We start from the raw sequence: 25,649 nt of genomic DNA, 5'->3' as shown, positions 1-25,649 counted from the left end.
AGATCCGCTGCGGACACCAACACCTCCAGGTGTAAAACAAAGACTTTGAACAAAGATGCGCAACCTCAGCTCCGGCGGGCGGCGGCTGTGCCTTGCGATTGGTTGCACCCCCGTCCAATAGGAAAAAAGAACCGGCCTCTCCTATTTACATAAATTCCTCCCAGTGGCGGCTGTGCCGTCAGGCCGTCCAATCAGACTCTACAGATTTGGAGCCTTCATTTGAATACAAAGATGGCAAATAGCCCTGCCCTCCCCGCGTCCGCGATCGTCTAGGCGCCCTCGCCACCTCGCCATGCCGGAGCCATCGCGGGCGGCTCCGGCTCCAAAAAAGGGCTCCAAGAAGGCCATCACCAAGGCGCAGAAGAAGGACGGCAAGAAGCGCAAGCGCGGCCGCAAGGAGAGCTACTCCATCTACGTCTACAAGGTGCTGAAGCAGGTGCATCCCGACACCGGCATCTCGTCCAAGGCCATGGGCATCATGAACTCCTTCGTCAATGACATCTTCGAGCGCATCGCCAGCGAGGCCTCCCGCCTGGCGCACTACAACAAGCGCTCCACCATCACGTCCCGCGAGGTGCAGACGGCCGTGCGCCTGCTGCTGCCCGGTGAGCTGGCCAAGCACGCCGTGTCTGAGGGCACGAAGGCCGTCACCAAGTACACCAGCTCCAAGTGAGGCGCGCCCCGGCGCCCCGAACCCAAAGGCTCTTTTCAGAGCCACCTCCAAGCTCAAAAAGGAGCGTGCCACCTGGTCTGGTTGTGACCCGTGATCCAGTTGGGGTGAGGGGCGGAAGGTAGAGTGCCCGGTGGGGACGCAAGTCCTAGAAATAAAGCTAGGCTTCTTGTTCTAATGGCACATTTTCCTTAGAAATGTTTGCTGCGTTCGACTTGTCTTTGCCACAAACAAAGTCGGAGAGGGCGCAGCACAGGCGATCGCGCCATGGATCCCATCCAAAGACATGCGTGCGGCGTACGCCCTGCGCGTGAGGAGCATGGGTCACCTCCAGGAAGATCTTGTGCCACTTCCTCGCCGCCAGTGCCTCCTGGCGGCTGAGGGTGGAGGACGTGCTCATTGAGGTCCGGGGATGGGGGTGGGGAGGTTTTCGCGCAGTCCGGGCGCACGCGCTTGGGGCTGTCCTCCCGCCCCTCTCCTCCCTCAGCCACAACTAGACTCCGTGAGCTTCTAGCAAAAACCATTTCAGCAGCGTTGCGCCTAAGTAGCTTTTTATGCCACGCCTTCCTGCTTGAAACATAAAAACAGCAGGCGCACAGATTACCTTATCACTCAGCTAGAATCTCCCCAATTAAAGGATTCAGATATTTTATTCCAAAAATGTGTGTGTATGTGTGTGTACGCGTAGTAAACAATAGAAGATTATTTTGAATAATGCAAATACAGTGCTTTTTAAAAAAAAATTCCAGCAAATCAAGGCAAAATAGGTATGATCTCTGCATGACACATTTAAGTAAAAATTTAAGGCATGCTGGCCTGACCGGGGCTCAGGCTGTCCTCTCCCTAAAAATACCCCATACCGGTGTCACCCCAACATGAATACCTGGTAGCCACCCACCCTCTAAGAACAGAAATGTTGCCTGGGATTGGAATTCGAATTCCAGGCTCAGTTCCCACTGCACACTCCTCACCCAGTGACAGTCACACATTTGTCAGCGTTTAACCTCTATGGTCTCATAAAGCATATCCATTTTCCTGAGTTAGTTTTTTTTTTTTTTTTTTTGAGTTGGAGTCTCACTCTATTGCCCAGGCTGGAGTGCAGTGGCACGATCTCGGCTGGCTGCAACCTCTGCCTTCTGGGTTCAGGTGATTCTTCTGCCTCAGCCTCCTGAGTAGCTGGGACTATAGATGTGCCCCACGATGCCCAGCTAATTTTTGTATTTTTAGTAGAGAGGGGGTTTCACCATATTGGCCAGACTGGTCTTGAACTCCTGACCTCGTGATCCACCCGCCTCGGCCTCCCAAAGTGCTGGGATTACAGGCTTGAGCCACCGCGCCCGGCCAGGAATGTCTTCTTAAAGGGAGTTTTCTTTCCTCCACATTATTTTTTGTAAGTAGGCTTTATTTTTTGGGGCACTTTATTAGAGCGATAACCTTTTTTATTATTAATACATAATAGTTGTACATATTTTGGGGATACATATATTTTGATATATGCATACATATATCAACCAAACCAGGGCAATTGGGACATCCATCATCACATTCACCCCCTCTTTAGGTCGACATCATTCCAATTCCTCTCCTCCAGCAATACAAGTAATTATCGTTAACTACAGTCACCCTACTACTGTTCAAGCCAACACTAGACCTTATTATTCCTTCTAAGTGTATTTTTGTATCCATTAACCAACTTCATCTCGTCCTTTCCCCACACTCTTCCCAGCTCCTGGTAACTAGCAGTCAACTTGCTACCTCCATGAGATGCCTGTTCTTAGCTCCGCTTATGCGTGAGATCATGCAGTATTTGTCTTTCTGCGTGTGGTTTGTTTCACTTAACATAATATCCTACAGTTCCATCCACATTCCTGCTAGTGACAGGATTTCATTATTTTTTATGGCCATTAGTATTCTACTGCATAAATATACCACATTTTCTTTATCCACTTATCTACTGATGGGCACTCAGGTTGACTCCATTATCTTGGCTATTGTAAATAGTGCTGCAATGAACGTGAGACGGGAGACATCTCTTTGATATGCTCATTTCCTTTCTTGTGGGTATATACCCAGCAGTGGGGTTGCTGGACCATATGGTAAGTCTGTTTTTAGTTTTTTTAAGAACGCCCATACTTTTCTCTATAGTAGCTATACTGATTTACATTCTCACCAGCAGTATATAAGCATCCCCGTTCCCTGCGTTCTCACCAACATTTGTTATTTTTTGTTTTTTTAATAAAAGTCACTTTAACTGGAGGTGATTCCCTCCCAATTATTTTATTGACTGCATACTTAACAAATCTGACTTTAGATTTCCGTCTGAGTTGGGTGAGGGGCAATGTCTTAAATACATTTCAGATTGTATGCCAGTCTGGATGGATTTTGTAGACACACAGTCTGAAATGTATTTAAGTGATTGTCGCTCACTCATGTCAGATAGGTGATTTGAGTTTAGAAATTTGGCTTAGTTTGAGAATCTTGGCGTGTCTCTCCAACCCAGAAAATGCTTCCGTTTTGTTGCGTGCGTACCAATTCCCTTAGACTCTGTGGATTCTCACATATTTGATGTGCACTGCCTTCATTTTTCATTAACATTTGTTTTTCTCTGTTGCAACACTATCATTAGAGAAATGGATTCTGGACACAATTGCTCTGAATTTTCTCCATTATAAAATCTCAGAAGCAGGGATCCTGTTTTACCGTCTTTGTCTCTCCCTTAACAGATTCCTGTACTAGGAGAGAGGGACAAATCCCATCCATTCTTGGCCTGGGGGTGCTAATGCCGCAGGAAGAGACAGACAGCCTGTTTTTACTTCAAACTTGTGCCAAGGGAATCAGAAGGACTGAGACATGAATTGACTGACATTTGCCATTATTCACCACAAAATGCCTTCTTAGAGAATTACACTTGGAAATGGTCATGAAATGTTCGTCTTGTGCCTCGATCTCTGGCACTAACCAGTGCTGTTGCCCGGTGCTAACACAGTCACTCACTCTTTCTGCTGGAGACTGGCTTCACTTTATTGAACCTGTGTTTTGAGTTCATTAAGGTGCAGGACTACATGGGTCTGTGAGAGCAGTTTCACAACTGCAAATGTTTAAGGTATTGACTTCCAATCTATGCTGGTGGGAGGCTGAGGACTTGGATGTTCCAGTCATTGGGCATCTGTTTCATAGTGGAGAGGACTGGATTCAACAGCTTTTCATACAAATCCTAGATTTCTTGAAAGTACTAAGGGTGTTGACAAGTCCCGCTTTTGATGACGGATCACTGTTTAATATTTGGATTATAACTAGGGATGCAAAGAATTGAATAAAATGCCTATGACAAAATTACCATTCTTATGTATTTTTTGTAACTATTTCTTGGAGTATATATCAAAAGGAAACAGAATGGAAATGATCCTGTGCACTGCTAGCATTGTAGTCATATGAAAATGATCCATCCCTGCTAACGTTGTAACCATATGAACACAGCACATTGAGACGGAAAGGAAAGTGGAGGAAAAGAAGGTGGGCGCATTAAAATAGTTTCACTAAGTTTATCTGTTTGATAATAATGTACCAAACCATTTCTGTTTTGAACAATTGTGTACTGTTGAGATGATTTTTCTTAAACACTGAGAGACTCCCCAAAGGTATGTTTAAATTTCAAATGTAGACTTTTTTTGCAGAGAAGGATGACAAAACGCTATTAAACATGCAATAGATAAATTATGGTATGGTGAAATTGCAAGGCAAATGGGGAATGCAAATAGGCATTCAGGAAGAAAAAAATCATCTGAGACATCGCACTGTCGAAAAATTTGGTCATGTATTTTATGAACTGATTATACTATCATATTGATATTCCAGAAGGCAACTTTAAAAGAATGATGTGAGGATTTTGATTTTTAAAAAGTCCTATATTGGGATTTGAATCTTTGCAACTATTTTAACTGAAAATAAAAATATTTTAGATAGCTGTAAAATATGCGAGGTTCTCAAAGATTCTTTTAGAGGACCCATGCAGGAAAAAAGGTGGTGGGCAGGGACAAAGCCGTTCTGGTCGAGGATGTTCGCGGCGACGTTTCCTTCCCGATCCCAGGCACGCGACAGGTTCCATTTGGAAAGATGGCTTGGGAGGAAAAATCATTTTTCATTGAATTTTATTAAAAAATTCTCATTTAACTTAATTGAATTTTTATTCCCTACTGGAAATGGTGACACAAACACTCAATACTTCTAATTTTCACAACGGTTTGAGAAAGCAATTACTAGAAATCTCGTTCTCCTACACAAGAAGACAAGTCAGGAAAAGGTAAACGATGCCCTTTCCAGAGCGAACACTTTTCGTGCCAAAGAGCTTTCCTGCGCCAAAATGGCACTCCCCAAGTGAATGCCATGAATTTGGAGGCGAGAGAAAGAAATTCTGTGTTGTTAATACTTCTTAGGAAAGAATGTGGCTGAAGAGGGAGGTAGCTACATTTGCTCGGAAAAAGGGAATTCTTTTCCTCCTAAATTAATCCCTTTCCCCACCCCCACTCCCATAAGCTGGGGTCGCTTATCACATCCGGCTCCCGCGCGCAGGGCGCTGCTTTGTCGCCGTGTTTCGATTCGGTATCAAACACCCTGCCATCGCAGTATCCTGCCAGGAAAACATCCTCCTGGAATGCTCATCGCTTAAATCTAAACATGTCTGTCTGGTCCAGGCAGGGATAGAAATGTCTTAAGCGAACGCAGGGCCAGGCACCACCGCCAGGGGAACGTGACAACACTGATGGCCTCAGAGCCAGCGGTCTTGCGCCACGTCCGGCCTCACCTCATGGGGTGCGGGTAGGAATGGGGAGGTTGGCACGGGTCCTTTTGGGAGAGGTGACCTGCATCCCTCACCTGCACGGCGCACGTCAAGCTCAGTTCTACCCGGCCTTGAATCCGGCACAAGCATTCAACACCCAGAAATGCATCACTTGCTTATAAAAGACATTTGGAACTAGAGTCCTACTTCGATTCGTAGTTTTAATAGCTTTGCGCGAATGCGGGGGTGGAGATGGGGTCCCTGATCGCCTCCCAACATTACTGAGTTAAATCATCTGAGCACGGTTTCTACCACAGATTTCTGCAACGAGCAGTTTTTCTCGTTCTCTACCAGCGTGCGCGCGCGCACAAACACACACACACACACACACACACACACACGCACACTCGACTCAGACCGGGCCGCACCCGGCAACCGCCTGGGGTGCATGGAGATATATTAGGTTACATAACCTTTAACCGTGTTCAAAACCCTTTCTCGATCTCGTGGGTGGCTCTGAAAAGAGCCTTTGGGTTCGGGGCGCCGGGGCGCGCCTCACTTGGAGCTGGTGTACTTGGTGACGGCCTTCGTGCCCTCAGACACGGCGTGCTTGGCCAGCTCACCGGGCAGCAGCAGGCGCACGGCCGTCTGCACCTCGCGGGACGTGATGGTGGAGCGCTTGTTGTAGTGCGCCAGGCGGGAGGCCTCGCTGGCGATGCGCTCGAAGATGTCATTGACGAAGGAGTTCATGATGCCCATGGCCTTGGACGAGATGCCGGTGTCGGGATGCACCTGTTTCAGCACCTTGTAGACGTAGATGGAGTAGCTCTCCTTGCGGCCGCGCTTGCGCTTCTTGCCGTCCTTCTTCTGCGCCTTGGTGACGGCCTTTTTGGAGCCCTTCTTGGGCGCAGGAGCCGACTTGGAGGGGTCTGGCATGGTGGCTGTGTCTCTCCGAACAGAAACACGCAGCGCTCCGAGTAACTCTATTTGTACGTTTTGTATTCAAATGAAGGCTCAGGATTTGCTCACTTCTGATTGGCTCAAACGTTGATACGTCACCTCTGGGAAAGGAATATGCAAATTAGGAGTGTCCAGTTCTTTATTTGATTGGCTGCCATAGCCATCCAATCGAACGCCGCGGTCTAGCCTACCTCCGTACCATACATAAGGGGTCGCTGGGCTTCGCCGCCCTCCTGTTTTCAGTCTCGCTTTTCCGTCCTTGTTGTCTTCTGACTTTGAATCGGACATGTCTGGCCGCGGTAAGCAGGGCGGCAAGGCGCGTGCCAAGGCCAAGTCGCGCTCGTCGCGCGCGGGGCTGCAGTTCCCTGTGGGCCGCGTGCACCGGTTGCTCCGCAAGGGCAACTATTCCGAGCGCGTGGGCGCCGGCGCCCCGGTCTATCTGGCCGCGGTGCTGGAGTACCTGACCGCCGAGATCCTGGAGCTGGCTGGCAACGCGGCGCGCGATAACAAGAAGACGCGCATCATCCCGCGCCACCTGCAGCTGGCCATCCGCAACGACGAGGAGCTCAACAAGCTGCTGGGCCGCGTGACCATCGCGCAGGGCGGTGTCCTCCCCAACATCCAGGCCGTGCTGCTGCCCAAGAAGACGGAGAGCCACCACAAGGCCAAGGGCAAGTGAGGCCGCCCGCCGCCCCCCGGGACCCTTTGATGGACGCTAAAGGCTCTTTTCAGAGCCACCCATCGTTTCGTGAAAAGAGCCGCACTGAGCCTGCAGTTCTTAGAGGCCGGAGGCCTGGTCACCTTCGGCTCAAGAATGAGCGAGCTGGCCATGGGGAAAGGCGCAACCGAGACCCTGGGGACTGATTGGGCTGCATACTCTCGAGGTGGGCAACGTGTTCCGTTAACGGCAGGAAACCCTTGCCCACAGGTGGCCACCCCTTGCTCTTCAGTCCCACCCAAAACCTAGTGGGGTTTTAATACGCTCACCATAGAGGTGTCTTCATAATTACTAGGGACAAGTTCTCTTGTCTCCGGCAAAGATCCCGTGTGGTTGTCCAATACAGAATGCATTTTCTTATTGATTTATCTAATATTAAAAGTTACTTATAATCTGTAAGTAATTTGCAGTTTAATTCTGATGGGTAAGTTTATAGATTTCTCTTTCAATTGCCAACTCTTAACAGAATGTGAGCTCCACCGGAGTTATGATTTAATTTATTTGGCTGGGAATTTTAAAGGTCATGGGAAAGGTTCAGTACTTAAAAAAAAAAAAGTAGAAGATGCTGAAAGGTGTAAACCTTTTAAGAACTTAATTTTGAATAGGATAATTAAAGGAATTTGTTCAATTTAGGTTGGTCAAACATTAATCAAATATCCCTTAAATCGATTGCTAAAATCAGAGAACAAAATAATTTGTACACTGATTTTTGAAAAGAAAAACTAAGTTTGTAAGAAAATGTAAAATGAGTATCCTTAGAACAAGAGGAATGATACATGGGACTTTAGGAAGGTGACACATTTCCTTATAAAAAGGAGGGTTTAAGAGCGTTGGAGACCTCCAGGCAAATTAACTGAAATGGCTGTCCTAGAGGAGAGGGGTTCATTGATTGAATCCATGATAATCCTTAAAAAATGTCTGCCACAAAATCAGCTCAGAAAGTGTTACTCTTCTGTTATTTTCATGAATGTATTTCTCAAAATATGGATGATTCCTACTTTATTTTTTCTTTAATCCCCAATGTGATAATACTTAGTTTATTGACACACAGCGATTGTATATTATGTGGGGTATGTAGTGATATTTTGATACATTTATTATCAGATCAGGGCCATTAGCAATTATTATGTGTTTATTGTAATACAGGCCAGTAAAATGATTCAGGAATATTATATAATTTATATTTACCCTACTAAAATTGAATCTACTCAAGCCCAGGCTTCCTGGGTACCAGCTAACCACAAATCTGCTTCTTTAGAAAATATCCCAGTGCTATGAAATTATTTGAACCAAAAATTGGTAAGCAGCTGCTCCGACAGTGTGGATCTAAACAGCACAGTATTCGCAAACTATATGTCATGCGGGGGCACCATTTCAGTAAAGCAAAACTGCAAGGACCGGCCAGGAGAGGGTGTAGCCTTCAGAGATCTTTTTATTGTTTTTCTTGTGGAAGCATTCATTTTTAGCTGGATTTTGTCTTTATGTATTTATGTAGGTCACTATATCTCTTCAAATACCCTTTGGTGGTATTTTTGCAGGGGCTGGGGGCTTAGGTGTTTCAAGTATCACCGTGGATTTCCGGGTTTTGTAAAAGGTGCTCAAATCGGCTGTGAAGCCGGAGGCAGCATGGTGGGAGGGCCACTTTGGGGTAGCACTCCATTTGTCATCTCAGGCTATGCTCTTCCACACACAGTAACGAGCCACACAGGCTATTTAATTTTCAGAAAATTCAAATTTAATACAAAGATGTAGTTGCTCAGTTGTCCTAACCACATGTGGCCAGTAGATACCATGTTAGCACAGATACAGAATATTTCCAGCATCACAGAAAGTTCTGGTGGACAGCTCTGGTCCTCTATCAGGTTATCTGATTAAGAAATGTAAATTACCCAGTGCTGCCTGCTTCTGTAAGAGAAAGCTCATTAGATTTTTTTTTTTTTTTTTTTTTTTTTAAGACAAAGCCTTGCCCTGTGTCCCAGGCTGTGGAATACAGTGGGGTGATCTTGGTTCACTGCAACTTCTGCCTCCCGGGTTCAAGCGATTCTCCTGCCTCAGCCTCCTGAGTAGCTGGGATTACAGGCGCACGTGACCGTGCCCAGCTAATTTTTGTATTTTTAGTAGAGACGGGGTTTCACCTTGTTGGTCAGGCTGGTCTTGAACTCCTAACTTCAGGTGATCCACCTGCTTTGGCCTCCCAAAGTGCTGGCATTAGAGGCATGAGCCTGTAGTGAAGCACCCAGCTTCATTAGACTCTTGCATAAAGATATTATCACCTTATTGCCCTGCAATCCCTGTCCTAGGTACATATGCCCAAGAGAAAATATATGAAAATATACATTTGTTCACAAATGTGTACACAAATGCTCATGGTAGCATTATTCATGAAATACAGAAGGTGGAAACAACCCAAATGTCCATCACCTGCAGAATGCATAAGCATATTGGGGTCTATCCAGTTACAGTGAAATATTCAGTCATTGAAAAGGAACGAAGCACTGACATGCTACTACAGGGGTGGACCCTGACAACATGCTTAGTGAAGCCAGACACAAAGGCCATAGAGTGTCTGAATCCATTGCTAGGAAATGTCCCGAACAGGCAAATCCATGGATCCTGAAGGCAGACTTGGCTGCCAGGGGCTGGAGGGAGGGAGTGTCTGTCTGTCTGAGACAGGAGTTCCTTTAGGGGTGATGAGGATGTTCTGGAACTAGACAGGTGGTAACTGCACCACATTGTGAATACACTAAATGCACCTGAATTGTGTACTTTAAAGTGGTGCATTGTGTGTCATGTGAATTTCACCGCTCAATTTTTTTTTTAAATCAGAACCTAATATATGAATGTACCAAATCACTACCGTAACCAGGAGAACAAAAAAGGAAAGGCAAGAAAACCTGGGGTCCCAGATGCCCAGGAGGAGAGAGGCCCATCCTGGTGCTTTCCAGGAGGCCACTGGCCTACCCCAGGTATGAAGAGGGGGGCAAGGACTGCCCTTGGTGTGGTGGCAGCTGACACACGGGGACCTCATGGAGAGAAGAGGGTCCTCTTGGTGGCTGTGGGCAGCTCATCTCTGCAAGGCTTCTGTCCTGTGGATGCATCGGGACCTTTCCCTGCCCACTGCATCCCCAACATGCACCCACCTTCGGTGGAAGTTTCTTGGTCACACTTCACACATCCCTATGGGCAGGCACTTTATGGAGGAAGAAGAGAAATGTCCCAGAGGAAGAGTGCAGCTGAAGCCAGCCTGAGGAGTAAGCTTGCAGTTTTTAAATTTTATTTTTTTAATGAGTGAGAGGTTCTTATGTTGCCCAGGCTGGCCTCGAACACATAGCCTCACATCCTCAAGCACCAGTACAACTGACCTGAGCCACCACAGCTCCCGAGAGCTTGCAGTTTTGCAGAACTCTCAGCTCGGCTCTGTCTCGCGTCCCCCTTGTCCTCTCTGCCGGCCACGGGTCTCTCGCCATCCCCAGCTGGTCAGTTACCACATGGTCAATGCCAAAATGCTTGTCTCCCAATTAAAAAAACAAAACAAAAAAGCCTAACCCCCTCCTCCCTGCAATTTCTTCCTCTCCCGAGATGCTGCATTGAAGCGTTTGATGTCTGTCCTTCAGGGAAACAAGTTGGGGCACCTGCTCTGACCCATGTCCAGTGTGGACTGTGCCAAACTCGTCCTCGTCATCCCTGTCTGTTATCCCATCCCACAGGGGCCTGACTCTGATTGCCAGAGTCGGCCTTGAGCCTGCCTGGAAGAGTCTCTAGTTTCCTGTGGGCCTCTCACCAAGTGTCAGCCGCAGTGGGATGCTGGCCATGTCTGTCCCACTGCCGCCTGTGGCAGCTGCTTCTGTGCAGATGGCTGGGGACTCCCAAGTCCATGGCACCACCTGGCTTCCAGACCCTGAAGCTGCCCTTGGGCCCCAGGCAGCCTTTGTTGCCCAGTGGGCTGTGGCCTCAGCCCCTCGAGAATCCACAGAAGGTTCTCCATGCCCTAGTGCCACCCAAACACAGACTTCTCCCAGTCATCCCCAGCCAGGAATGGGCTCCATCCTTCTCTGGTCACGCAAGTAAAATAGACAAGCGTCCATGCAGGCTGCTGTAACAACACACCACAGCCTGCAAAAATTATAGACAATAGGGTTTAGGGCTCGCAGCTCTGGAGGCTGGAGTACAAGATCCAGAGGTAAGTCGTAAGCAGAGCTTCTGGGTCTTAAAGGCAGAGGCGGTGGCAGGACCAACACACTGAATATGCAGGAGGTGATGAGTAAACAGAAGGCCTCAGGGCACTAAACACTGATGGTTGCCAAGTAGACAAGTGTGGCTTAGTAGCAGGATCACTAACTATACAACAGAAAGGCACTAAGTACTCATAGTCATAAAATACACCAGAGACACTAAATGTCCAGGTTCACTAAACACACAGGAGGAACTAAATACTAATGATCATGAAATATTCAGGATCACTAGAAACACTGAAAATCCGGGACTGGTAAGTATATGAGAGGCGCTAAGTGTTCATGATCACTAGGTATACAGAGTGCACTAAATATGAAATAGTCATGGTGACTAGGTATACAAGAGGCACTACATATTCAGGGTGGCTAAATTTATGAGAGGCACCGAATACTTATGACCAATAAATATACCAGATGCAGTACATGTTAGATGTTAATGATCCGTAAGTACATAAGAGGCACTAAATATTAAGGTAAACATGAGGCTTTAGGTATCTAGGATGGCTAGATGTGCAAGAGGCACTAAACATTCAGGACAACACTAAGTATACAGTAGGCACTGAATATTCAGGACAGCACTAAGTATGCAGTAGGCACTGAATATTCAGGGTACATAAACAGGCCTGGCGCACTTGAGGCTCTCCCGCTGGGATCACCATTCCGGCCCACCTTTCTCTGCGGCATGGCCAGGACAGCCTGTGCCCCAGTAGCCACACCTACGTGCCATTGCCCCAGCGCTCCTGCTCACCCCTGAGCCCTGGTCTTCGTAAGCAGGACTTTATCCTGGGAAAAGTTTGACAGCAGACAGAGGCAACACCTATGGACACCTGCACCCAGGATCGGGGAGGGGAGAGGGGTAAGTTGACTTACCTAGGGTAGGTGTGACAAGCTTACTCTAAAATTGTCTGTGAGCCCTTCCATGCCAAAACCTGTAGCCTCAAGGTGGTTTTTCAGGAGGCCCCCGGGCACAGAAGCTGTTGGAGGCGACCCCAAGGCAGGGAGCCTGGACACACTGCCTTCCATCCAATCACCACTTTTCCTCCTTTGTGGCACTGAGTGGGTGACTGTCCTCTGGGAGGGCAGGAGAAACCCTGCCTGGCTGCATTCCAAGGACACCTGCACAGCCGACCAGTGCCACCAGCAGGGCCGTCCCTGCGGCGTGCGGGGCAGCATGCTTGTGCATGACAGACTTACCATTGTCATACTCTCTTTTTTTTTGTTTGAGACAGGGTCTCATTCTGTGGCCCAGGCTGGTGTGCAGTGCAGTGGCAACAATCACAGCTCACTGCGGCCTCGACCTCAAGGGATCCTCCCACCTCAGCCTCCTGAGTAGCTGGGACTATAGGCAGGCTCCCTAAACCCGGCTAGTTTTTTGTATTTTTTGTAGAGACAGGGGTTTCGACATATTGCCCAGGCTAGGCTCAAACATCCCTGCTCATGCATTCCTCCGGCCTTGGCCTCCCAATTACAGGCCTGAGCCCTATCATCGCAGTTATAAAACTGTCACATTTCCAACCCCAGGAGCTTTACCTGCACAGTCTCAAAGCCCTTGCTTCTTGGAAATCCCCCAGAGGTTGCACAGGGAAAGCCCCACCCTCTTTGCTGTTGAGAATGCTTTATTGGTCTATTTTTATTTTTTCCCAGCTTTATTGAGGTGCTGTTACCAGAAAGGGTCTCGATCCAGACACCGAGAGAGGGTTCTTGGATCTCACGCAAGAAAGAATTCAGGGTGAATCCATAAAGTGAAAGCAAGTTTTTTTTTTAAAGAAAGTAAAGGAGCTTTTCACAAGATGGCACCGTAAGTGCAGAAGGACGCTCCTGTCCCTCCTAAGCCGGAGCCAAAGCGAAGGCTTTGAAGGCCCAGAAGGCAGTGTTGAGGCATCCACGGCCACAAAAAAACAGGATCCGCTGTCACCCACCTTCCAAGCCCAGGACGCCGCGAGCCCAGAGGCAGCACAAGCATCCTTGGCAGGGCGCCCAGGAGAAGCCAGCCTGACCGCGGCGCTCTCACCATCAAGTTTCCGCTGACCACCGAGTCTGCCCTGAAGAAGATGGAAGACAACACACTTGTGTTCACTGTGGACATTAAAGCCAACGAGCCCCAAATCCACAGGCTGTGAAGAAGCTCTGATGTGGCACTGACGTGGCCGAGGTCAACACCTGATCAGCCTGACGGAGAGAAAAGGCACATGTTCCGCTGGCTCCTCATTCCCATGCTCTGGATTTCGCCAACAAAATCGGGATCATCTGAACGGAGTCCAGCTGGCTAATTCTAAAGATATGTCTATCTTTTCACCATTAAAAGAAAAAAAGGAAGAAAGTGAAAGAATAACAGAATGGCTACTCCAGAGGCAGAGCAGCCCTGAGGGCTACCGGCTGGCCATGTTTATGGTCATTTCTTGATTCAAGGGGTGGATTATTCATGAGTTTCCCAGGAAAGGGGTGAGCAATTCTTGGGACTGAGGGTTCCTCCCCTTTATAGTCCATATAGGGTAACTTCCTGATGTTTCCATAACATTTGTAAATTGTTATGACACTGGTAGGAGTGTCTTTTAATTATAATTAATGATAATTAATGCATTATAATTAGAATGAGTGGTGAGGATGACCAGAAGTCACATTAGTGGCCGTCTTGGTTTTGGTGTGATTTGGCCGGCTTCTCTACCATGTGCTGGTTCATCAGCAAGGTCTTTGTGACCTGTATTTTGCACCGACCTCCTATCTCATCCTGTGACTTAGAATGCCTCACCTCCTGAGAATGCAGCCCAGCAGGTCTCAGCCTTATTTTACCCAGCCCCTGGCTTCGAGATGGAGTTGCTCTAGCTTAAATGCCTCTGATGGTATGATCCACAAATAAAGCTTGCACATATTCAAGGTGCCCAGCGTGATGTCTTGGTACATGTCGTGGTGAAATGACTACCACGGTCGAGTCAATTAACACCCATCATCTCACACGGTTACATGTGTGCGTGTGGTGACAACACGCAAGATCTACTAAGTAAATTTCATGATATATTATTGACTAGAGTCTCCATGCTGTGCTCCAGGTCTCTAGAACTATTTGTCTTGTGGCTGAAGCTTTGTACTCTTTGACCGAGATCTCCTCATCCCCTTGTCACCCGGCCCCTGGTAACCATCATTCCACCCTCTGTGTCTATGATTTGACTTTTTTAGATTCCACATATAAGTTGGCTCATGCAGTATTATGTCTTTCTGTGCCTAGCTTATTTCACTTAGCATAATGTCCTCCGGATTCCATGTTGTTGCAACTGACAATGATTTCCTTCTTTTTTATAGCTGGATAATTTTCATTATTATAGTACAGTATAGCATGTGACAATATCTATACCACATTTTCTTTATTCATTCACTGATGGACATTGAGGTTGTTTCTGTATCTCAGCTATTGTGAATAGTGCTGTAATGAAGATGGGCATGCAACTCTCTCTTGATGACAGCGATTTTATTTCCTTTGGCAAATACTCAGAAGTGAGATGGCTGAATCAACAAAATTAAAAGGCAACCTATGGGTGGCTGAAAACGTTTGCAAACTGTACATTTTGTAAGGGCTTAATACCCAAAATATATAAAGAGCTCCTACAATTTAATAGCAAAAAACGAAAACCAAAACAAGAACCAAATAACCTAACTAAAAATAGACAGGCCGGGTGCGGTGGCTCAAGCCTGTAATCCCAGCACTTTGGGAGGCCGAGGTGGGTGGATCACGAGGTCAAGAGATCGAGACCATCCTGGTCAACATGGTGAAATCCCGTCTCTACTAAAAATACAAAAAATTAGCTGGGCATGGTGGCGCGTGCCTGTAGTCCCAGCTACTCAGGAGGCTGAGGCAGGAGAATTGCCTGAACCCAGGAGGCGGAGGTTGCCGTGAGCCGAGATTGCGCCATTGCACTCCAGCCTGGGTAACAAGAGTGAAACTCCGTCTCAAAAAAATAAATAAATAAATAGAAATAAAAATTAAAAAAAATAAATAAATAAAAATAGACAAAGGACCTAAATAGGCATTTCTGCCAAGAAAACATACATATGGCCAACAGGTGTGTGAACAGGTGGTCACCATTACTAATAGGGAAAGGCCAGCGGTGGCTCCCGCCTGTAATCGGAGGCTGAGGTGGGAGGACTGCTGGAACCCAGGTGTTGGAGACCAGCCTGGCAGCACAGGGAGAATCCCTCTCTACAAGAAAAATTTTAAAAATCAGCCGGGCGTGGTGATGCCTGTGGTCTCACCTACTCCAGGGGCTGACGCGCAAGTATCCTTGAGCCCGGGAAGTCTAGGGGGCAGTGAGCCGAGATTGCACCACTGCACTCCAGCCTCGACCACAGAGCGGGGCCCTGATGCAAAAAGAAAAAGACAGGAAAATGCAAATCAGGATCAGAATGAAGCGTCTGCAAACAGCTGTTAGAATGGCTCATATCAAAAAGAGAAGAGATAGCAAGTGTTGGTGATGATGTGGACAAAGGGACCTTCGCACACTGCTGCGGGGGATGAAAACTGGTGCGGCCGTCACAGAAAACAAGACGAAGGTTCCCCCAGAAACTCAAAACAAGGTCCAGTCTTTCTGAGCCCTCCTTCTGCCTGCCCCGACCGCGCTCCTTTCTACCCGCCAGCTCCAGGTCCCCTCTGCTGACCTCAGACCCGTGTCTCTGCCCTCTGGGCCTTCCGCGGCTGCGCCTCCAGCAGCCTCCCCAGTCCTGCGCGACCACCCGCCTCCTGGCGCCCTCTGCCCACCGGGGAAACCCTCCAACACCGCGCCATCACCTCACGCTTACCCTCACCGCCTCCTCCGCGAAATTGCAAGCTCCGGGAGGCATGTTTTCATCTGATGCGTTGACCCCAAGTATACGAACAGTTATGCCTGGCACACAGTACATGCTAAATGGATATCTCACGAACTTGAAAAAAATTCAAAGGATTCCTTTCCTGTCTGGTCAATGGAGGACGGAGAAGGAATAGCAAAACAAAGGGCGGGAGGGTGGCGTGCCGCCCCCGCCCCGCGTTGTTCCCCCCCACCCTGCCCCGCCCCACCGGATCCTTTTCCACCAGGGTGAGAGGAGCTGCCTCCGGTTTGCACTGGAAGAAAGTTTCCAAGAAAAGAAAGTTCGTGGCCCATGCCCCTCCTCCGCCCCGCGCAGGCTCTGAGATGCGTCCCAGCAATTGCTCCGGGACTTGGAGCGAGCGGGCAGGTTCAGGCCGCACAGAGGCCCTCTGGGGAGAAGGTGAGCGGCTGCTTTGCTGAAATGTAGCAAGAGACGTCATTTGGAGCCTGGGACGCCGATCCCGGCTGGCTACCGAGGCTGCGTGCAAGGGGCGGGGTCCTTAGGTCGGAAAAGGACGCGCCCGGCCTCCAAGGCGCCCAAGGCCGCAGAGCCCTTCCGAGCCGGGGTCTGTCCTGGAGACCTGCGCGCCGTAGCGGACGGCGGGGCCGGGGGGTGCACCGCTGCGGAGGAGCGGGGATACTGAGGTGCGGGGCGCAGGGGGCGGCCGCGGGCGCTTTCTCGCGCACGCCTTTGGGGGGCCAGGGGAGCGTGGGCTGTGCGGGCTCCGGCTCCCAGCGCTGGGTGGCCGCGACTCTGCGTAAAACGCTTTGAGGCCCAGTTTCAAGCTCGGGGACGCCTCCCAATTGGTCGGTTCAAAACCTCGGGTCTGGTTGCCTTGGTTACAGACTCCGCCCTCCGGGTGTCCGCACGCGGACACCGCGCGGGGGTCTGCTCCTCCCCAGGGTCAGAACCTCCCACGCGCTCCTGGTTTAACACACGTCACTGGTTTCTCGCAGCATCTCGTGTCCCCTGGATAGGAGGACTGCGGCTTACTCTTCCCGAAAGTGAGGCTTGTTTCCCGTGGGCTTTCCAGAGCCAGCCCGCGTGGGGAGAGACGGGTGACAGGCGCCTTTGTTCCGGGCGCGCCTGGGTGGGACGTGCCCCCTCCTCTGCACCAGCCCGCCAAGCCTGGCCCTCCCATCGCCCCTTCTCAAGGGCGTTTGTCCCGGGCTCTTGATTTTGTTCGCTCTCTCCTGCCTACACACACACACACACCCGCCCGCACGCACACCCAGACACACACACACACACCCAGACCCAAACGTTATGTAAACAGACATGAGCTTAAAGAAACAGAACCCCCATACGTGTCAACGCGCTTTTTACCAAAATCAAGAAAAATTCAATGCAATGTTATTTCCATCATTTTGCTGTCTTATTATTAGGAATGTGTATGTTAACTTTTCTCCTTTTATAAATGAGGCATGTTCTCATTAACCATTTGTATGGTTGTTTTTCATGCTGAAATGGTCACACTGCAGCCCTGGGGAGGTATTTTCAAAAGGTTGCTGTATCCTTTTAGGGTCACCCTGATTGTTGAAAGCATCTTTGCTTTTGTTTTTGTTTTGCTGAGACCGGGTCTAGCTCTGCCGCCTCATCAGGCTCACTGTGGCGTCAGACTCCTGGCTCAAGCGATCCTCCTGCCTCAGCCTCCCAAGTAGCTGGTACTACAGTGAGCATCACAGTGCCTACTTAGTTTCTTGTTGTTGTTTGTTTTTAGAGACTGGGTCTCTCTATGTTGCCCAGGATGGCCTTGAACTCCTGGGCTCAAGCCGTCCTCCAACCTTAGCCTCCCAAAGTGCTGGGATTACAGGCATGAGCCACTGTGCCCAGCTCATCTTAGCTTTCTGACAGCAAAAAGTTATTTTGGACCTAGCATGGGATTTTGTTTTCTTTTGTTTTTAACTTTTGTCTTTTTGACTCAAGATATGGACTTAACTGCACTCCAAGGAGCTCATGTGGCTCTCCATGAAAATTAGTAATAGACAAAATTGAAGAGCTGGGGTCAGCTATGCTTGTCTCTCATGTTCACCGTTCTCTTTTTTTAATGATGATGTAGGTGTCTACCCTGTGGAGATATATTGATCTTCAGAATCACAGTGGTAGTACAGTTATTATGAAACACATTATTACATTCCAGATGAACTCCCAAACGATACAGCAACCCCACTGCTGGGGATATAGCTGAAGGAAATGAAATCCGTATCCAGAAGAGAGGGCTGCACCATGTTCCCTGCAGCACGATTTGCAGTAACCAAGACATAGAGTTCACCTAGGCATCCATTGTCTGATAAATGTGTAAAGAAAATGTGGTGCACAAGGAAATACCATTCTGGCCTTAAAACATAACGAAATTCCCTCATTTGGGACAACATGGGTGAAATGAGAACATTATGTTAAGTGAAATAAGCCAGATATAGAAAGACAAGCACTGCATAATCTCACTCTGTGGAATCTAAAGAAGTTGATGTCATTGGGTGCGGTGACTCATGCTTGTAATCTCAGCACTTTGGGAGGCTGAGGTGGGAGGATCATGAGGTCAAGAGTTCGAGACCAGCCTGGCCAACATGGTGAAACCCCATCTCTAATAAAAATACAAAAATTAGCCAGGCATGGTGGCATGCGCCTGTAATCCCAGCTATTCAGGAGGCTGAGGCAGGAGAATCACTTGAACCCAGGAGGCGGAGGTTGTGGTGAGCCGAGATCATGCCATTGCACTCCAGCCTGGGCAACAGAGTGAAACTCTGTCTCAAAAAAAAAAAAAAGTAAAGGAATAAAAAATGACTATTCAATAGGCAGAGCAGTGGCATGGTCCATCAGTTGTCCATTTTTATGTTTATTTCTTGATTATATGCTTAAAAAGGTGGGGATTATTCATCAGTTTACCAGGGAAGGTGTGGGCAATTTCCAGACCTGAAGGTTCCTCCCCTTTTAGACCATATAGGGTAACTTCCAGATGTTGCCATGGCATTTGTAAACTGTCATAGCACTGGTGGGAGTGTAGCAGTGAGGATGACCAGAGGTCACTCTTGTGGCCATTTTGGTTTTGATGGGGTTGGACCAGCTTCTTTACTGCAACCTGTTTCATCAGCAGGGTCTTTATAACCTGTATCTCGTCCTGTGACTTAGAACGCCTAACCTCCTTAACCTCCTGGGAATGCAGCCCAGCACATCTCAGCCTATGCAAGGTGGAGTTCCTTTGGTTCACACTTCTCTGAGCAAACATTTAGGCTAAAGCAACACTGTGGAAAGAAAGGAGAGACATTTCTGAAAACAAAAGTGTGGTTCTGCCTGAAGGTTCTGGTGGATCTTCCACACTTGCTATGACAAGCAATTCGTGGAAAATAATCCACGCGAGTTGTCTTATGAAAAGTGCAGCAACTTAGCCTTGTTGCTACTGCAGGTTGGGCCCTAGGCCTTGCGGGCCGGGGTTTCACCCTCCTCATTTCGCATGAACCCAGGGCCCGCCTCCACTGCAAGCTAACTGGCAGATCTACAAATAGGCCGGCCTGTCTGTGTCTCCTGATTTAGAGACTAAACGAAAATAAAATCCTAAGCACCCCCAGCCAAGTGCACAGACACCCTCTTGGTACAGGGGACCCCGCAGAAGCTTCAAAACAATTTCTGGCCATGATAGGGTGGGAATCGGACACAGCTCATCATACCCCTTTCTGCTGAGGTTTACAACTGACAGCATTTGTGTTAACACAGAGACAGTCCCAGGTGAGGTTTAGAGAATTTTTAAAAAACAGAGACAGGATGGAGTCTTTGTGGCAATGAGGTGCCAAATTACAAACCAGATCTAAGGGTGAAGTCAGCACCCTACACTTAAAGAGTAAACCATCCTTTTTCTCCAGCAGCTAAACAAGCTCCGGCCTCCAACTAAGCAGCGTTTGGACCATCGCCGCCCGCCCCCTGCTCCACCAGCCGCGGCGGCAGCCTTCACTGCACAGGACACTGACTTCAGGAGCTTCCTCCTGATGAGAGACCGTGGCCGTGGGCTGGTCCTGGCCGGGGCACACAGGCTGCGCGCGCGCACCTTTGCGTCCTGGAAAGACCCAACTGGATACAGTCACGTGTGAAGCCTCACCCCAGGGTGAGCGTCCGTCACTGGTCAGGTGCGTGTGTGTTCCTTGCACACGGGTGAGGGCCGCCCTCACGGGTCTCCCAGCCCTCCCGTGGCCTGTGGAATACGCGTGTGTGGCAAAGCCGGCAGCGCACAGCCCCCGCCCCAACCCCTCTCTCCCCCGAAGCGCCCGCCCCTGGGCTTGGCCGAGGCTGCGCTTCCCTGCCCCAGGGACCGCCACCTTGCAGGCTGTAACCCTTTACGAGAAATGGAATCTGCGTTTCCAATTTATAGATCCTGTGATTTTTCAGTTAACGCGAAGATAAAGCGGGACATTAAAGCGGTGAAAACAGATTTCCATTCCGAGCCGGCAGCCGTCAGGAAAGAGCAGCCCCGTTCTAATTTGCGCAGAGGTGGCGGGCGTCGCAAAGGGAAGGAGAGGGGGCGAGCGGGGGCTCCGGGCCAATCGGATGAGGCCATCTGCGTTTGCCAGCCAGCCAGGCCCAAAGTCAGGATTCTACCTTCCTGCAGAGACTGAGGCCTGCTCCCTCCTGCTTTCAAAGGAATGTCTCTGGGATCCTGGAGAAGCCACTGCTGGGCTGTGGGAGACACACACATTCCCAGTTGTGAGCCGATTTCAGCAAATGCCACAGGAAATAAAGAGCCTGGACCGGTCTTCAGGCGTTGGCTGAAATAGAGCGGCAAATTCCTGCCACAGCCACTATGGTCTGAACATTTGTGTCCTCTGATGTAGAGAAAAACCAACATTTGCTTTTCCTCTGTTCTCACAGCACAACAGTGAACACAGAGACATCTGTGACTGAATGTGTGAGGATTTCTCGGTGCCAGCCAGCAAGCAAGCAGTTTTGTAATGGGCACCAGCTAGATCCCCTTGAATCAATTTAATTCTGACTCCAGCCAGGCACGGTGGCTCATGCCCTGGTAATGCCAGCTTTCGGAGGCAGAGGTGGGAGAGAGTCGCCTGAGCCCAGAAGTTGGAGACCAGTCTGGGCAACATAGCAAGACTTTGTCTCTACAAAAATAAAGTAAGGGGCTGAGCATGGTGATGCACGCCTGTAGTCCCAGCTACTCAGGAGGCTGAGACATGATGGCTTGAGCCCAGGAGTTCCAGGCTGCAGTAAGCGAGGGTGTCAGCACTGGACTCCAGCCTCGCCAACAGAGCAAGGCCCATCTCAAAATAATCATAACAGTAAAAAAACTAAATAAATAGGCTGGGAGCAGTGGCTCATGCCTGTAATCCCAGTACTTTGGGAGCCCAAGGCAGGAGGATCATGAGGTCAGGAGATCAAGACCATCCTGGCTAACACGGTGAAACCCAGTCTCTACTAAAAATGAAAAAAATTAGCCGGGCTTGGTAGCGTGCGCCTGCAATCCCAGCTACTCGGGAGGCTGAGGCAGGAGAATTGCCTGAATCTGGCAGGTGGAGGTTGCAATGAGCCAAGATCTCGCCACTGCACCCCAGCCTGGGAGACAGAGTGAGACTGTCTCAAATTTTTAAAAAAAGAATCATAATAAAAAACTAAATAAACAAACAAATTCTGACAGTATCTACCTGGAGATTGCATCAGATCCCAGAGGTTGAGGGCTCCAGTCCCCGAAGCTGCCCCCACTTCAGATACCACGGGCAAGTTCAAGCCTCCAGAACTTCTGACCAGCTATAAGTTGGGGTTCCCACGACCCCCTCTTTAAGCTTGATTGATTTGTTAGAGCGGCTCATAAAACTAGAGAAACACTTAATTACATTTACCTGTTTATTTATGGAATAGTTTAAGGCTACAAGTAAATAGCCAGATAAAGGGAGGCAGAGAGAGAGGTCTGGAAGGGTCCAAGCACAGGGGCTTCTGAGCAGGGGGATGTTGGGCTGTGCCACCCTCCCGGCCTGTGAAGGAGTTCTCCCTCCCCTTCCTCAAGCCCCAGCGTGTTCAGCCCTCCAGAAATCCCCAAACCCTGTCCTCTTGGACCTTTTATGGAGACTTCATTGGATGGACATGACTGAAAACAGCTGTGTAGAAATGTGACTGGACAGAAAGTGTGTGGTGTAACCCCAACAGACTGGGCAGGAACCCCAGCAGGGCCCATGTGTTCAGACTTTTTTTTGGCCTCTCTGGGCAGCATCCTTCCTCTGGGCATGGGGCAGGACTCTCTGAACTGGGAGTCTTTTTTTTTGGAGAAGGAATGTCGCACTTGTTGCCCAGGCTGGAGTGCAGTGGCGCGATTTCGGCTCACTGCAACCTCCACCTCCTGGGTTCAAGTGATTCTCCTGCCTCAGCCTCCTGAGTAGCTGGGACTATAGGCATGCAGTACCACACCAGGCTAATTTTGTATTTTTAGAAGAGACGGGGTTTCTCCATGTTAGTCAGGCTGACAGGGGTCACTGTTTTGGGGAAACAGTAGTCAGAGCTCCCTCAGAGGCCAATCTTAGGGTTCCTGGCAGAAGGGACTGTCGTCAGAGGCAGAGGTGGCATGACTGTTTGGAGTTTGATGACCTGAAGGCAAGAACAGACAAACCAGGTTATTAGAAAACGTGTATCAGCCTGTAATCCCAGCACTTTGGGAGGCCAAGTTGGGCGGATCACGAGGCCAAGTGATGGAGGCCACGCTGGCCAACATGGTGAAACCCTGTCTCTACTAAAAATACAAAAATTAGTTGGGCATGGTGGCATGCACCTGTAGTCCCAGCTACTTGGGAGGCTGAAGCAGGAGAATCACTTGAACCGGGGATGGGGGAGGTTGCAGTGAGCTGAGATTGAGCCACTGCACTACAGCCTGAAGACAGAGTGAGATTCCGTCTCAAAAAAAAAAGGCTGGGCGTGGTGGCTCACGCCTGTAATCTCAGCACTTTGGGAGGCCGAGGCAGGCGGATCACCTGAGGTTGGGAGTTCAAGACCAGCCTGGCCAACATGGTGAAACCCTGTCTTTAAAAAAAGAAAAAAGAAAACATGTATCAAAACAAAACAAGGGAAGGGATAAGGACAGCTCAAAAATCCCGAGGCCTTTTACCAATTTGCTCAGGGAGAGGGGGCCAGAGGTCCAACTGGTTATAGCTGAGCTCCGGAAAAGTCCTGCAACACTGCGGCCTTGGTTGCTCTGAAGCTGTTCCGGGGCTGCTTAGGGAACCAAGGACCAAAGCCCAAACACTTTAACAAGACATCACATCAGTCAGTTAGGAAATCCCGGAGGCCATGGGAGTTATTAGCCAGGACCATGGGCAAAACCGTATCTATATATAAAATAATATCACACCACATACCCCGAAATTCACATTTTGAAATTCTAATCACCCGTCATGAATGGGATTAGTGCCCTCATAAAACAGACCCCAGAGAGCGTTCTCATCTTTTCCATCCTGTGCGGACTTTTCTACGGTCTATGAACCAGGAAGCAAGGCGTCTCCAGAAACCCAATCTGCCATGCCTTCACCTTGGACTTCCAGCCTCCCGAGCTATCAGCAATAAATGCTTGCGGTTTCCAAGCAACCCTGTTTCTGGTATCTGGTTATAGCAGCCAGGTGGACTAAGAGAGGAGCTTTGAGCTTTTCCAGCAGGAACTCAAAACGGATTGGGTGTCTTCAGAATGTGGCCTTAGGGAAGTGATCTAGCATCTCGTTAAACCACTTAGTGCGCTGGGTTGGGACATTTGTGCCACGTGTCTGCTACGCTCACTTACAGCCCACCCTGCAAACATCTTGCTTTCGGAGCTCTAGCCTCCAAAACAGCCAGAAAAGAAATTTCCCAGACGGTTTGTGGTTTTCATTACAGCAGCTCCAGGAAACGGACACACCACGGCCCTGTGTAAGTTGCCCAGGTTTGGGTCTGTTTTGATTCACCACAGTCACAGAAGTGCCCCGCAGGGAAGGTGGGCCCTACGGCATACGGCAGGAAACTAAAGGGCCACCGGAAAGTCAGGGGTTCATGTTGTGTCATGAGACTGTCACACGCAATACCCAGCATGCGGCGCATATGGCCAGTGTGCCACAGCTTGTGTAGAGCAGTTTGGATACAGAGGCTTAGTAGCAGATGTAGACGTTCTCAGCCACATGGGACAAGGTATTACCAAAACACGACAAGCTCAGAAAAGCACTTGGCCTGCTGACAACCCATGTTGAAAGGGAAAAGAGAGAATGAGGAGGCTGGGTTGTACCAGTCAGGAGTCAGGGTTTTTCAGACAAAGAGAACCGATAGGATGCATAGAGAGGGAGATTTCCTTAAAGGAATTGGCTCACATAGTTATGGGGCAGGCTGGAAACTCAGGTAAGAGGTGATGGTCAGCTTGGGTCCAAAGGTTGTCTGCTGGCCTCTTCCTCCAGCGACCACAGGATTTTCTGTTCAGGCCTTCACCTGACTGGATGAGACCACCCACACTACGGAGGCCAATTCGCATTCCTCAGTCAACCCATTCAAATCTTAGTCTCATCCGGAAATGCCCTCACATGCCTAGAATAATGTGTGATCCCATATCTGGGCACCCTGTCTATTTTTTTGTATTTTTTGGAGAGATGGGGTCTCACCACATTGCCCTGATCTCAAACTCCTGTGCTAAAGCCATTGCTGGCCTCAGCCTCCCAAAGTGCTGGAATTTATTACAGGGGTGAGCTACCACTCCTGACCATGAAGCAGGGTAATGTTATTTAAAAGTGGACTTAGATTGGTTGTAAATGTATATTACAAACTCCAGGGCAATCAAGAAAACACTGAGAAAGGCGTGTAATTGATATGCAGAGAGACAGTTTTATCACAGTGCAGTCATGGCAAATATCTTTGAGGACCCTTGACACCCATCACCACTTTGAAATGACAGTAGCTGCAAGTCCTTTCCAATTCAAATATGTTATTTAATGCATTCACAAAGATGCACACTTATAACTCTATAAAAAGTTAATTTTATATGTTTTCACAACTTATGTCAATATGTTTCCTTTGTATAATTAACTTTTAAATAACGTTTGTGCATTTAAAAACTTTCTGGACAGATGCAGTCGCTCACGCCTGTAATCCCAGCACTTTGGGAAGCTGAGGTGGGTGGATCACTTGAGGTCAGGACTTCGGAACCAGCCTGGCCAACATGACGAACCCCGTCGCTACTAAAAATACAAAAAAAGAGCTGGGTCAGGTAGCAGGTGCCTGTAATCCTAGCTGCTCTGGAGACTGAGGCAGGAGAATTGCTTGAACCTGGGAGGCGGAGGTTGCAGTGAGCAGAGATCACACCACTGCACTCCAGTCTGGGTGACAGAGTGAGACTCCATCTCAAAAAAAAAAAAAAAAAAACTTTCTGAGACAGAATCTATAGGCTTTATAAAACTGCCATAGGGGCTTTTGGGTAAAAATAAAATAAAATAAAATAAATAAGAAGAAAAAGAAAAAAAAGCTTAT

The 25,649-nt window shown here is 48.8% G+C and overlaps 3 protein-coding genes and 2 long non-coding RNA genes across 5 annotated transcripts; 2 read left to right on the top strand and 3 right to left on the bottom strand.

Annotated features, from left to right (window-relative positions):
- Positions 1–261: 261 nt before the first annotated feature.
- LOC116525964 (histone H2B type 3-A) lies at positions 262–737 on the top strand. The gene has a single exon (XM_032242182.1). It carries the CDS (start codon positions 293–295, stop codon positions 671–673), a length of 381 nt encoding a protein of 126 aa, XP_032098073.1. The 5' UTR covers positions 262–292; the 3' UTR covers positions 674–737.
- Positions 738–5,765: 5,028 nt separating this feature from the next.
- On the bottom strand, positions 5,766–6,481 carry LOC116525963 (histone H2B type 3-B). The gene has a single exon (XM_032242181.1). The coding sequence runs from the start codon at positions 6,381–6,383 to the stop codon at positions 6,003–6,005; it is 381 nt and encodes a 126-aa protein (XP_032098072.1). The 5' UTR covers positions 6,384–6,481; the 3' UTR covers positions 5,766–6,002.
- Positions 6,482–6,580: 99 nt separating this feature from the next.
- On the top strand, positions 6,581–7,520 carry LOC116525962 (histone H2A type 3). The gene has a single exon (XM_032242179.1). It carries the CDS (start codon positions 6,694–6,696, stop codon positions 7,084–7,086), a length of 393 nt encoding a protein of 130 aa, XP_032098070.1. The 5' UTR covers positions 6,581–6,693; the 3' UTR covers positions 7,087–7,520.
- A 5,440-nt stretch (positions 7,521–12,960) lies between these two features.
- LOC116525961 lies at positions 12,961–17,934 on the bottom strand. Its single transcript, XR_004257892.1, has 3 exons — positions 16,146–17,934; positions 15,439–15,549; positions 12,961–13,399 (listed from the first exon to the last, which is right to left on the bottom strand). It is a non-coding gene; the product is annotated as an uncharacterized LOC116525961 (long non-coding RNA).
- Positions 17,935–19,562: 1,628 nt separating this feature from the next.
- LOC116525960 lies at positions 19,563–21,075 on the bottom strand. Its single transcript, XR_004257891.1, has 2 exons — positions 20,523–21,075; positions 19,563–20,376 (listed from the first exon to the last, which is right to left on the bottom strand). It is a non-coding gene; the product is annotated as an uncharacterized LOC116525960 (long non-coding RNA).
- Between the last annotated feature and the right edge of the window lie 4,574 nt (positions 21,076–25,649).

This window comes from Sapajus apella, unplaced genomic scaffold (genome assembly GCF_009761245.1).
Source record: "Sapajus apella isolate SASKATOON/1434 unplaced genomic scaffold, GSC_monkey_1.0 scaffold49, whole genome shotgun sequence".
Classification (NCBI taxonomy): domain Eukaryota; kingdom Metazoa; phylum Chordata; class Mammalia; order Primates; family Cebidae; genus Sapajus; species Sapajus apella.
The sequence above is the reverse complement of the archived record's forward strand: the minus strand, read 5'-3'. Positions and strand labels throughout refer to the sequence as shown.